This window comes from Sinocyclocheilus grahami, unplaced genomic scaffold, assembly GCF_001515645.1.
Source record: "Sinocyclocheilus grahami isolate Dianchi unplaced genomic scaffold, SAMN03320097.WGS_v1.1 scaffold2424.1, whole genome shotgun sequence".
NCBI lineage: Eukaryota > Metazoa > Chordata > Actinopteri > Cypriniformes > Cyprinidae > Sinocyclocheilus > Sinocyclocheilus grahami.
This window is the reverse complement of record NW_015507603.1, coordinates 24,093-36,481: the sequence shown is the minus strand read 5'-3', so window position 1 is coordinate 36,481 and position 12,389 is coordinate 24,093. Positions and strand designations below refer to the sequence as shown.

The following is a 12,389-nucleotide window of genomic DNA, read 5'->3' as shown; positions in this document are numbered from 1 at the left end:
GTGTGTGTGTGTGTTTGTGTTTGTGTGTATGTGAGTGAGTGTGTGTTTGTGTTTGTGTGTATGTGAGTGAGTGAGTGTGTGTGTTTGTGTGTATGTGAGTGAGTGTGTGTTTGTGTTTGTGTGTATGTGAGTGAGTGAGTGTGTGTGTTTGTGTGTATGTGAGTGAGTGAGTGTGTGTGTGTGTTTGTGTTTGTGTTTGTGTGTATGTGAGTGAGTGAGTGTGTGTGTTTGTGTGTATGTGAGTGAGTGAGTGTGTGCGTGTGTATTTGTGTGTATATGAGAGTGTATGTGAGTGAGTGTGTGTGTGTGTGAAGGTTTCCTAGTGATGAACTCTACATCAGTGTTCTTAAAAGTTTTGTTTGACCCTCATGACCTCTGAAGAGGGTCAGATTCCCTGCAGTTTTCTATTAATCCGATAGTAATAATCATTGAGTGTAACACTACAGTCATGTTATACAGCACACAGGAGCACAAAATAAAGATCAAAGTATAATTATATAAACATGCTCCAGAATGGCTAACTGGGTTACAGATTAAACCTAAATGAAGCTGTCTCTGTTAGTTTGGGTATTAATGTTGTTTTTAAATGTAAAAAAATTGTGAAATAGAATGAGATTATTGTGAGACGATGACATGTTTTTCTCGTCATGTTCAAATGATGAACCTCTGAAGGACTTGTTTTATAAGATGGACCCAGAAAAACCTTTTCAATTTCTTTCAGAAGTAAATCTAAAGAATCGTTTATAGAGTTTTATGTACAAAACTTTTTATAATTGCTTTATTTTATTTTTGTATTTTGTATTGTGTACTACTGTATTATTTTTCTAATGTATAATCTGTGTTTGCCATGAAATAGCTTGTGAAGCTGATGTGGCAATAAACTTAAATCTTCACAATTAAATTTTTAAAGTGTGTGAAATCATGTGCTAATAGGGTTGTGAATTGCAGCTTAATATTATTTGTTGTGAATGAGATGGTGTGAGAATGGCACTGATGGATGTGTGTTTAATGTGGGATGTGTTCAGAGGTCAGTGCTCCAGCATCAGTGTGACGGCGCTCTCTGCTGGACGCTGAGGCTCACGACGCATTCACATCCACTGACGATGATGATGTGATGATGATGGTTGTGTTTCAGGGTGTGTGTTTGCAGCTCACGCTGTGAAGTTTGAGGTGATGGATGGAAACTCCACCTGCATTAAAGCAGATCTCAACGCCAGCTTCAGCATCACCTACAACACCACCAATGGAACGGTACAATACACACTCATATACACACACACACACACTCATATACACACACACACACTCGTATACACACACACACACACACTCGTATACACACACACACACTCGTATACACACACACACACTCGTATACACACACACACATATACACACACACACACACACTCGTATACACACACACACACACACACTCGTATACACGCACACACACACACACTCGTATACACACACACACTCGACGTGTGTTTCTCTCGCAGTGCTCATGACGGTGATGACGAACGCGACGGAGATCTCAGCGAGGTTAAACAGCACCTACAGGTGTGTGAGCTCCAGCACCGTCAGTCTGAGCGCCGAGGTCAACCTCACCTTCTCTGATGTGCGCATGGAGGCTTACATGCGCGGAGCTAACCTCAGCACAGACGGTACCTTCTTGACACTGAATTAAGTGCCGTTTTACACGTTCTTGTTGATCCCACATCATATGTTGGTTTCCCAGCATGCACAGTGGCTGGATGTGAATGAATCATCCCTTGGGTTCTTTTCTGGAAAGTGGTCATCATCAAAAAAAACGGAGCAGTGTTGTTAACGAAAACTAATAAAAAAATATATATTTTTAATTCAAATATACGGCTAACATAATAAAAGAAAAACATGGAGATAAAAAAATGAGAAATGTTACCTTGTCAGGTAACTGAAATATAATAATTCAAATGAAACTACTAAAATGACTAAAACTAGTGAAATAATAATAAATACAGAACCAAAAGTAATAAAAACGATAAAAGGACATAAAATCTAAACTGGCGTAAAATGTCATTAAAACTACAAAAAAAAAAAAAAAAAAAAAAACAATGACAAAAGCACACAACTAAAATGAAAACTGAAATAATTCAAAGCTAATTCAATATCTTTATTTTGTTTTTCATAACATGACAATGTTGATAACAGTTGATGACAATATGTCTATAATAATAAATATCAGAAATGGTTCTCAATCTGTCATTTTTAAAAATACTGAAAGGACAAGTTGTACGAGTCAAATAAAAATAAAATGAAAAAAACTGATTAAATGTCATGGGTGTCTCTTATTGTAAATGTCCTGTTAGTTATATTAGTGACAATCAACATTGATCTGAATAATGACTCTATTGTCTACTGTAGAGCTGCTTTACAGCTGATAGTGAATTAGTTTTGATGAATTTTGCAACATGAACCGTTATTTTCCTGTTTATGACTGAATCTGGGTGAATTTGTGGCGTGTCTCGTGTGTGTAGAGAGCGTTTGCAGTGCTGATCAGACGGTTACGACCACTGCCCCGACTCAGTCGCCCAGAACCACCGCCGCCCCGTCTCCAGTCCCGCTGCCCGCTCCGGAGCGAGGAAACTATACCCTCACCAACCGCAACGGCACCGCGTGTCTGCTGGCACTCATGGGGCTGCAGCTCAACGTCACGCACCGCTCCAAATCCCTGAACCAGGTGATGCACGCACACACACTTCCTGCTGCTGCCACGTGTTTGACCGCTGCTGACCTTTGATCTGACCCTCCGCAGATGGTCAGCGAGGTCGTGAACCTGCAGCCCAACAGAACTACAGCCTCGGGGTCGTGTGGGTTCACTGTCGCCACACTGGTGCTGACGGAGGATCTCACCAACCTCACCTTCACCTTCACACTGGTGAGTGCGTGTGTGTGTGTGTGTGTGTGTGTGCGTGTGCGTGTGTGTGTGTGTGTGGGAGAGAGTGCGTGAGAGAGTGTGAGAGTGCACAAGAGTGTGTGAGAGAATGCAAGTGTGTGTGTGTGTGTGTGTGTGTGAGAGAGAGAGAGAGAGAGTGTGAGTGTGCGCGAGAGTGCGCAAGTGTGAGACGCAGCTGTATTTTCAGCATCATTCCTCCAGTCTTCAGTGTCACATGATCTTCAGAAATATATAGCTTTAGTTTTATTTTAGTAATTTACAACATTCATAATAACAGTAATCTACGTTTCTAATTGTTTTAGTTTTTTAATCTAATATTTATTGTATTTCAGCTAACCAAATTGATTCTAATAGTTCAAATTAAGAATTACAATTTTATTTGAGCATTTAAAGTTGTAATTATCTTTGATTATAATTAATATTTTGTTCAGCATTTATTTTCTTGTTTTTAGCATTTTGCATATATTAAAATATAATTTATTTTAAAAAGCTAAAAACTAAATTATTTAACTTTTTAAAAATAAAACTTCAAAGGCTAAAAAATAATAATTTATAATAGTTCCAGTTAACAATAACAACACTGGACACTGAGTTTATTATGATCTTTTCATTTTTTTCAAAGGTGTTTGCATAAATTATTTAAATTAGTTTTGTAGACAAATATCAGCTATGCTTTTATATATATATATATATAAGCAACACTCTAGCAACTAGCCAAACCAACCTAGCAACCACATAGCAACCACTCCGAGTACCCTAGCAACCACATAGCAACTACCCTGGGTAGCCTAGCAACCACATAGCAACTACCCTGGGTAGCCTAGCAACCATCATAGCAACCACTCCAAGTACCCTAGCAACCGCATAGAAACACCCTAGCAACTATCCAGAGTACCTTAGCAACCACCTAGAATACCCTAGCAACCACTCTGAGGTCCTTATCATCTATCTATCTGTCTCTGTATTGCCTTCAAAACATTCAAACTTTAAGCTTTTAAAGCTACTTTAAACTTCAAGCTGTTTCAAACTGAAAACCGTTCAACTTAAAACTTCTTTAAACTTTTCAAAGTTGTCAAACTTTAACAAAGCCAGTTAAAAGTCTTTAGGACTGTAGGAAAAGTGTAGCATGTGCATTAGAGTCACTGAAGTGAAGAGCTGATGAAAAAGCCTTAGTCTGTGAATGAACCTTCAGGAGGAACTCTGTGAGTGTTAGTCACTGAATTAGACCCGCCCACCCTTGCTTTGACCACACCCTCTCTCCTAAACCCCACCCCCTCCATCATAACAGCCAACCCAGAAAACATGATTGACAGGCACAGAGCATGTCTGATTGGCTAAAGAGACTCTTAGTGCTGTTTCATCATTATATATGTTTGCTATTATGAAAACCTCACTTACAGCAGAATTAAGAGCAAAAGTCACTTACTGAGTTTAAGCATAAACTTGCAAAACCTGGTATTATGTCAGGACGTGTGTGTGAGTCATGTGGAGGAAAGCATCCGTGTCACGTCTGTGTGAGGAAAGAAAGATAGAATTCACATTTCAGAGAGTTAGTGTGGGACGCCGCGGCCAGCAGAGGGATTTCACATGGATTCATCCCTATTCTGAGAGCCAACACAAGCGGAAACAGCTTACACATGAACTTCAGTGGTACATTTATAGATATGGAACTAATACACTCACAGTGTTCTGAAATGACATTGGACAGTTTCCCAGAATTAAGAGCAACAATTAGTAATGGTTGATGTTATTGACTAACATACCCAATCAAAGTCTCTTCTGCTCACTTATTTGATAATATTATTTCAGTTTTAAAAAAGCTGTTTTCTATGTGAATCTATATTAAACTGTAATTTATTTCTGTGATCAAAGCTGAATTTTCAGCATCATTACTGAAGTTCAAAAGTTCAAAAGAACAGCATTTGTTTGAACTATCGAGATGAAAAGTCAATCATGACAAAAAGTTGAAATTATGAGATGCTAAGTCATAATTATGTGATGGAAAGGCAAAATTATGAGATAAAAAGTAAAACAAAAATCATAATTATGACCTTTTATTTTACAATAAGGACTTTTTTGTCTCATCATCATGACTATTTTCACAATTTTCAATTTTTCTCATATGGTGTACTATCTCAATTTTGACTTATGTCATGAATATTACTTTTTATCTCATAAGTGGAAATTATGAGATACTACACCATAATTTTGAGAAAAAGTCAAAATTATAAGATTAAAATTCAGAAATATGAGATAAAATGTCTTAATTATAAAATAAAAAGTAAATTATGTCGTCAAAATTATGAGATAAAAGTCACAATTATGAGATAAAGTCAATTATGAGATAAAAAGTCAAAAATATGAGGTTAAAAAGTCAAAAATAATTAATAAACACTAAGTCATAATTATGAGACGAAACATCTTAATTATAAAATAAAAAGTAACAGTTGTGACATAAGTCAAAAAGAGATCAAAGTCAACTATGAGACAAAAAAACTCTAAATTGAGATGAAAAGTAACTATTATTAAAGAGTCAAAATTATAAGATAAGCTAATTATGAGATTCTTTGATGAATCGAAAGTTCAAAATAACTGTATTTGAATAGAAATCTTTTGTAACAAATGACTTTACTGTCACTTTTGATCAATTTAATGCATCCTTGATGAATAAAAGTATTAATTTCTTCTTTTTTTTACAAAAAAACATTTTAAACCCTCATACACATAGTTTTGCTTCAGTCTCCCTCACCGGTGATCAGCGCCTCTGCAGTGGTCATGTGCATCAGGACTCCGTCACTGAGGGGCCAGTTATCAGCGTCCAGCTTCAGGGCCCCGAGGCCCCCGAGAGCGGCCAGTTCCTGCTGGATCTGTTTCCCGGAGATGCACATTTCCCACCGGCCCGTATGGTATCCCAGCGCGTCTCCCACTCCTCCGAGAACCATCGCAGCCTGGAACTTTTCCATGAAGGTGCTGGAGATCCTACAGCATCAGATCGAGCTCCGGAAGGGCCGGAGGACACAGTGAGAGTGTGTGAGCCCAGCCCTCTGTTTACTCCTGCATGGCTTCATCATCTGAACTCGCTCCAGACTTTATCAGCAGCTCTTTGTGTGGCGGCGCTGAGCTGCGATCAGGTGTCTCCTAAAAAGGCAACAGCCGTGGCACCAGGGTAAGAGGGTCTGTCATCTGCTCCAGGACCCTCAGAGCAGTGCATTACTGTCCCACACACACACCACACACTCAAGATCTACTGACGGATTATGCAGCTTATAGTCCAGCTGGATTCTGTTCTTCTCACACTTACAGTCAAGCCAAAAATTATTCAGACACCAGATATAATTTTTTATATTTTTTTACAAGTGGGTGCAGGATGACCATGGACCTCAAAACCAGTCATAAGGGTCAATGTTTTGAAATTGAGATGTTTATCAGCTTTCCATTGATGTATGGTTTGTTAGGATCGGACAATATTTGAAAATCTGGAATCTGAGGGTGCAAAAAAATCTAAATATTGAGAAAATCATCTTTAAAGTTGTTCAAATGAAGTTCTTAGCAATGCATATTACTAATCAAACATTAAGTTTTGATATATTTACGGTAGGAAATTTACAAAATATCTTCATGGAACATGATCTTTACTTAATATCCTAATGATTTTTGGCATAAAAGAGAAATGTATAATTGTGACCCATACAATGTATTGTTGGCTATTGCTACAAATATCCCCCAGCGACTTAACACTGCTTTTGTGCTCCAGGGACACAGATGTAATTCAGTCGGGGACGCCGCTGATCTCAACAGCAGCACACTCACAATATGTGCAAAAAAATCTAAATATTGAGAAAATCATCTTTAAAGTTGTTCAAATGAAGTTCTTAGCAATGCATATTACTAATCAAACATTAAGTTTTGATATATTTACGGTAGGAAATGTACTAAATATCTTCATGGAACATGATCTTTACTTAATATCCTAATGATTTTTGGCATAAAAGAGAAATGTATAATTGTGACCCATACAATGTATTGTTGGCTATTGCTACAAATATCCCCCAGCGACTCAACACTGCTTTTGTGCTGCAGGGACACAGATGTAATTCAGTCGGGGACGCCGCTGATCTCAACAGCAGCACACTCACAATATACAAACTCTCTCTGTGTATTTTAAATGCATTTCTTGTTTTTTTATTGAAAAAGTCAGTGTAGAGGGACTCGGCCTCCTCATCAGCGCTCGTTAGAGAGTCTTGTGTTTTCCCGTCATCACGATCGGCCGAGCGAATTCCACAAAGTCATCGATGAGCACCGGCCATGCACCTGATGACAAAACACAATCACCATTAACCCACTGAATTCATGTCATGACTGACAAAGCAACGAGTCATGCTTCTATACGTACACACTACCAGTCAAAAGAAGTCTCTTCTGCTCACCAAGCCTGCATTTATTTGATACAAAATACAGCAAAAGCAGTAATGTTGTGAAATATTTTTACTATTTAAAACAGCTGTTTTCTCTGTGAGTATGTGTTAAACTGTGCTGTATTTCTGTGATGCGCAGCTGTATTTTCAGCATCATTCCTCCAGTCTTCAGTGTCACATGATCTTCAGAAATCAGTATAATATGCTGATCTGCTGCTCGAGAAACATTTAATGTTCAAAAACTTTTGACTGGTAGTGTAAGTCGCTCTGGATAAAAGCATCTGCCAAATGCATTAATATAATGTCTTTGTGAACAATTAATCAGTGCATATTATTCTAAAAAAAATACATAAAATAGACACGTTTCAGTCTGAAATAGTGAAGCTGATGAATCAGACTCGCCCTCCTCGTCGTAGTTGCACATGTCATCTGCGATCATGTTTCCGAAGTCCAGCAGCAGGTTCCACGTGTCTTTAGTGATGGATTTTTTATGATGCTCCTTTACAGAAACAAGACGGATGAGAAGAAAACCACCGTGGGTTCATCAGAAACCTCTTAATGCAGAATGAATCGCCACACAGGTACGTGAACAGGCGTGTTTGAGAGAGCAGAATCACACGCTGCATTCTCAGCCTTGACTCTTAATACTGTGTTGTTAGCTGAATGATCCACAGCTGTGTGTTTTTGTGTTTAGTGATAGTTGTTCACGAGTCCCTTGTTTGTCCTGAACAGTTAAACTGCCTGCTGTTCTTCAGAAAAACCCCCAGCTCCTGCACATTCTTTGGTTTTGCAGCACTTTTGTGTATTTGAACCCTTTCCAGCTGTGACTGTATGATTTTGAGATGCATCTTTTCACACTGAGGATTTCACCCCCGGCTCTTGATGCATGGTTTCTCCTTCTGGAGCATCAGCGAGCGTCTGAAGCTTCTGTAATAAAGGGTGTAAACTTTTGACCTCAACTGGTTTAGTTTAGTATGTCGATCAGATCAGTGATGCAGTGAAAGTGTGTTTTGCGTGTTTCCACACAAGCGTGAGTATTACAGTGACATGAAAAGCTTGTGGTTTGTGATTATAATTATTTAATAAGTGACGTACCAGAAGGAAAGTGCTCCAGAGGTCGAGGAACTTAAAGCGGCCGGTCAGAATGAGATTCCAGTAGGCCACGGCCATCTCCAGATCTGAGACAGAGCAAGACACCGTGAGGCACTGGCGCAGGGTTCGTGAAGGTCAGTTTAAGAAAATGTAAGGAATAAACTGAATGGAACACAATGTGTCAAGCATTAGCAACTTGTACAGAATCTTCTGATCACACTGCAGAAAGTGCTGCTCTTCCTCTCGTCTTCCAGCGAAACCGTCTAAAGATTCTAACATCAAGATACATTTACTGGAGAAACACAATGACAGAAGATGAGTCGTCTTGTTTTATGAGAAAATGATCAAAATGAGTTCAAAATGGCTCAGAAAAATCAACTTAATTCAAAACGAACCCTAGTGAAAAATAAACATACTTAAATGTATTTGAAATCCATTTATTTCATGCTAAGTATACATTTTCATATTTATGTGCTTAATAAAATGCCCTGCAATTGTACTTTTAGTATACTAAACTGGTAGCTATACTTAAAGTAACAACTAATTTTGCACTTAATGCACTTTAATTGTCCGGAAGTAGTCCAATTAAAGAGATGCTCAGTGTATTTGATTGTGCTAAACTATTGCAAGTATTCTTCAGGTACACGTTAAATAGTTTAAAGACCGATATTATTCCAAGATCATCAAAGGTGACATTAAAACACATTTTAGACTTAATATTAAGAAATGTGCATTGTGCACCAGTAGTACACCAAATACAGTTTAATTATCATTTTTACATCAGTAAGTCTCGAGTTATCTGTCAGTAAATATGTAGGTTCCACGTGTCTTTAGTGATGGATTTTTTATGATGCTCCTTTACAGAAACAAGACGGATGAGAAGAAAACCACCGTGGGTTCATCAGAAACCTCTTAATGCAGAATGAATCGCCACACAGGTACGTGAACAGGCGTGTTTGAGAGAGCAGAATCACACGCTGCATTCTCAGCCTTGACTCTTAATACTGTGTTGTTAGCTGAATGATCCACAGCTGTGTGTTTTTGTGTTTAGTGATAGTTGTTCACGAGTCCCTTGTTTGTCCTGAACAGTTAAACTGCCTGCTGTTCTTCAGAAAAACCCCCAGCTCCTGCACATTCTTTGGTTTTGCAGCACTTTTGTGTATTTGAACCCTTTCCAGCTGTGACTGTATGATTTTGAGATGCATCTTTTCACACTGAGGATTTCACCCCCGGCTCTTGATGCATGGTTTCTCCTTCTGGAGCATCAGCGAGCGTCTGAAGCTTCTGTAATAAAGGGTGTAAACTTTTGACCTCAACTGGTTTAGTTTAGTATGTCGATCAGATCAGTGATGCAGTGAAAGTGTGTTTTGCGTGTTTCCACACAAGCGTGAGTATTACAGTGACATGAAAAGCTTGTGGTTTGTGATTATAATTATTTAATAAGTGACGTACCAGAAGGAAAGTGCTCCAGAGGTCGAGGAACTTAAAGCGGCCGGTCAGAATGAGATTCCAGTAGGCCACGGCCATCTCCAGATCTGAGACAGAGCAAGACACCGTGAGGCACTGGCGCAGGGTTCGTGAAGGTCAGTTTAAGAAAATGTAAGGAATAAACTGAATGGAACACAATGTGTCAAGCATTAGCAACTTGTACAGAATCTTCTGATCACACTGCAGAAAGTGCTGCTCTTCCTCTCGTCTTCCAGCGAAACCGTCTAAAGATTCTAACATCAAGATACATTTACTGGAGAAACACAATGACAGAAGATGAGTCGTCTTGTTTTATGAGAAAATGATCAAAATGAGTTCAAAATGGCTCAGAAAAATCAACTTAATTCAAAACGAACCCTAGTGAAAAATAAACATACTTAAATGTATTTGAAATCCATTTATTTCATGCTAAGTATACATTTTCATATTTATGTGCTTAATAAAATGCCCTGCAATTGTACTTTTAGTATACTAAACTGGTAGCTATACTTAAAGTAACAACTAATTTTGCACTTAATGCACTTTAATTGTCCGGAAGTAGTCCAATTAAAGAGATGCTCAGTGTATTTGATTGTGCTAAACTATTGCAAGTATTCTTCAGGTACACGTTAAATAGTTTAAAGACCGATATTATTCCAAGATCATCAAAGGTGACATTAAAACACATTTTAGACTTAATATTAAGAAATGTGCATTGTGCACCAGTAGTACGCCAAATACAGTTTAATTATAATTTTTACATCAGTAAGTCTCGAGTTATCTGTCAGTAAATATGTTAATAGATTTGAACTATACTTAAAAGTATTTTAAATATATTACTTTTTTACTAGGGAAGGCAAGTTTTCATTCCGCGTTGATAGATATTTGTTCTTGTTTTCACTTCATTCTGTTCAGTTTCTCATAAAACAAGACGACTTATCTTCTGTCATTGTGTTTCTCCAGTAAATGTATCTGATTTAAGGGTATTAAAGCAATAATCCCCGTGAAGCCGTGGTTTACAGTGAATTTATAACAGCTAAGGGGCGTTGTTAGGTTAATTCACTGTAAACCACGGCTTCATGGAGGTTATAGCTTTTATAAAACGGTTATTCCATATACGTAGCAAGGTTTCACAAAATAAAGCAGAGCAAATAAAGTGTAATGATATTAATAAACACAGTATTCTTCCACCAAACAATGTAGCTCCTCAGAAACAGTTGTGGTTGCTACAAAGTGGTTGCCGAGCAACACACAAACGTAAACAAAGGTGTGTGTTACTTTGTAGCGTCATTTACAACAGCTTCGAACACGGCTCAGCCAATCAGAGCCAAGCACCGGAACTCTCCGCTTTATCATTAGATGTTCGCACTTGAAAACAAGACCAAAACACGATCCCTGTGTAGGGAACAGCAGAGCTGATGTTCACTAGACTAATCGCTCACCTAAACCCTTCTGTCCGGGACTTTTGGCAAAGCTAAACGTGAACTGATAGAAGTCTCTGAATCTCCCAGAATCCTTCAGCTCCTGCTCTAGTCTGGGTAAAAGAGTCCTCAGCTCGTCTGGACTGTCACACCTACACAAACCAACACGTGCAAAACACACAGGGATCAAATACTCTATCTGCGTGGAAATAATATCAGACTGCCTTAAAACAGGCTTCGTCATGAGATCTCATTTCTTTTTCTTTGATTATTTCTCTTTGTTGTCTTGTGTAGAGCTGCTTTATAGCTAAAATTGAATTTCAGTTTCATAATTGATATGAAGCATTAATGAATAATTACCCACAATTCTAAATGCATCACAGTTTCCACAAAAATATTGTGCAGCACGACTGTTTTCAACTGATAATAATCAGAAATGTTTCTCGAGCAGCAGATCAGCATATTATACTGATTTCTGAAGATCATGTGACACTGAAGACTGGAGGAATGATGCTGAAAATACAGTCTCACCCCAGCTCTGACATGCCATCCAGGAACTCTTTGCGGCTGAACTCACACTGCGTCGCCGCTCTGAACTTCCAGGCCACGATCAGGACGCTAACGCTGACGGGATTCAGCACGAGGTCGTCACAGAACTGCTGGATCCCTTCGACGCCGATCTTATTCTCATCTTGTGGATCTGCAGACGCAAGCAGCACGAATGAAGGTACAAACACACACACGCACACTCTCACACACACACACACACACACAGGTTTGTTTTTGTGAAAAGTGGGGACTCTCCATAGGCGTAATGGTTTTTATACTGTACAGACCGTATATTCTATTGCCCTACACCAACCCTACCCCTAAACCTACCCCTCACAGGAGACTTTCTGCTATTTCAGATTTTCAATACACTCCATTCTGTGTGATTTATAAGCGTTTTGAAAAGTGGGGACATGGGGTAATGTCCTGAAAAGTCACCTTCTCCTTGTAATACCTGTCATACCTTTGTCATTATACACATTTATGTCCTCATTTGTCACAAAAACG

The 12,389-nt window shown here is 38.6% G+C and overlaps 2 protein-coding genes across 2 annotated transcripts in view; one reads left to right on the top strand and one right to left on the bottom strand.

Annotated features, from left to right (window-relative positions):
• The first annotated feature begins 1,505 nt into the window (after positions 1-1,505).
• LOC107574978 (lysosome-associated membrane glycoprotein 1-like) lies at positions 1,506-6,108 on the top strand. Its single transcript, XM_016261396.1, has 4 exons — positions 1,506-1,667; positions 2,520-2,722; positions 2,798-2,920; positions 5,698-6,108. Exons 1-4 carry the CDS (start codon positions 1,508-1,510, stop codon positions 6,106-6,108), a joined length of 897 nt encoding a protein of 298 aa, XP_016116882.1. The 5' UTR covers positions 1,506-1,507.
• A 922-nt stretch (positions 6,109-7,030) lies between these two features.
• The window catches only part of LOC107574979 (DCN1-like protein 2), an 8,641-nt gene continuing 3,282 nt past the window's right edge, over positions 7,031-12,389 (bottom strand). Inside the window, exons 3-7 of the mRNA XM_016261397.1 lie at positions 11,865-12,033; positions 11,355-11,485; positions 9,898-9,980; positions 7,756-7,852; positions 7,031-7,249 (exon numbers count right to left, since the gene is read on the bottom strand). Coding sequence (XP_016116883.1) covers positions 7,170-7,249; positions 7,756-7,852; positions 9,898-9,980; positions 11,355-11,485; positions 11,865-12,033 — 560 coding nt within the window. The 3' untranslated portion in view covers positions 7,031-7,169. The remainder of the gene's footprint in view (positions 7,250-7,755; positions 7,853-9,897; positions 9,981-11,354; positions 11,486-11,864; positions 12,034-12,389) is intronic.

Bases quoted from the DNA above. Each gene is read 5' to 3' on its own strand.
- LOC107574978 (XM_016261396.1), top strand. From the start codon at position 1,508: ATGACGGTGATGACGAACGCGACGGAGATCTCAGCGAGGTTAAACAGC. The intron at 2,723-2,797 runs GTGATGCACGCA...GACCCTCCGCAG, and splicing joins GCTCCAAATCCCTGAACCAG to ATGGTCAGCGAGGTCGTGAA. The intron at 2,921-5,697 runs GTGAGTGCGTGT...ACCGGTGATCAG, and splicing joins TCACCTTCACCTTCACACTG to CGCCTCTGCAGTGGTCATGT.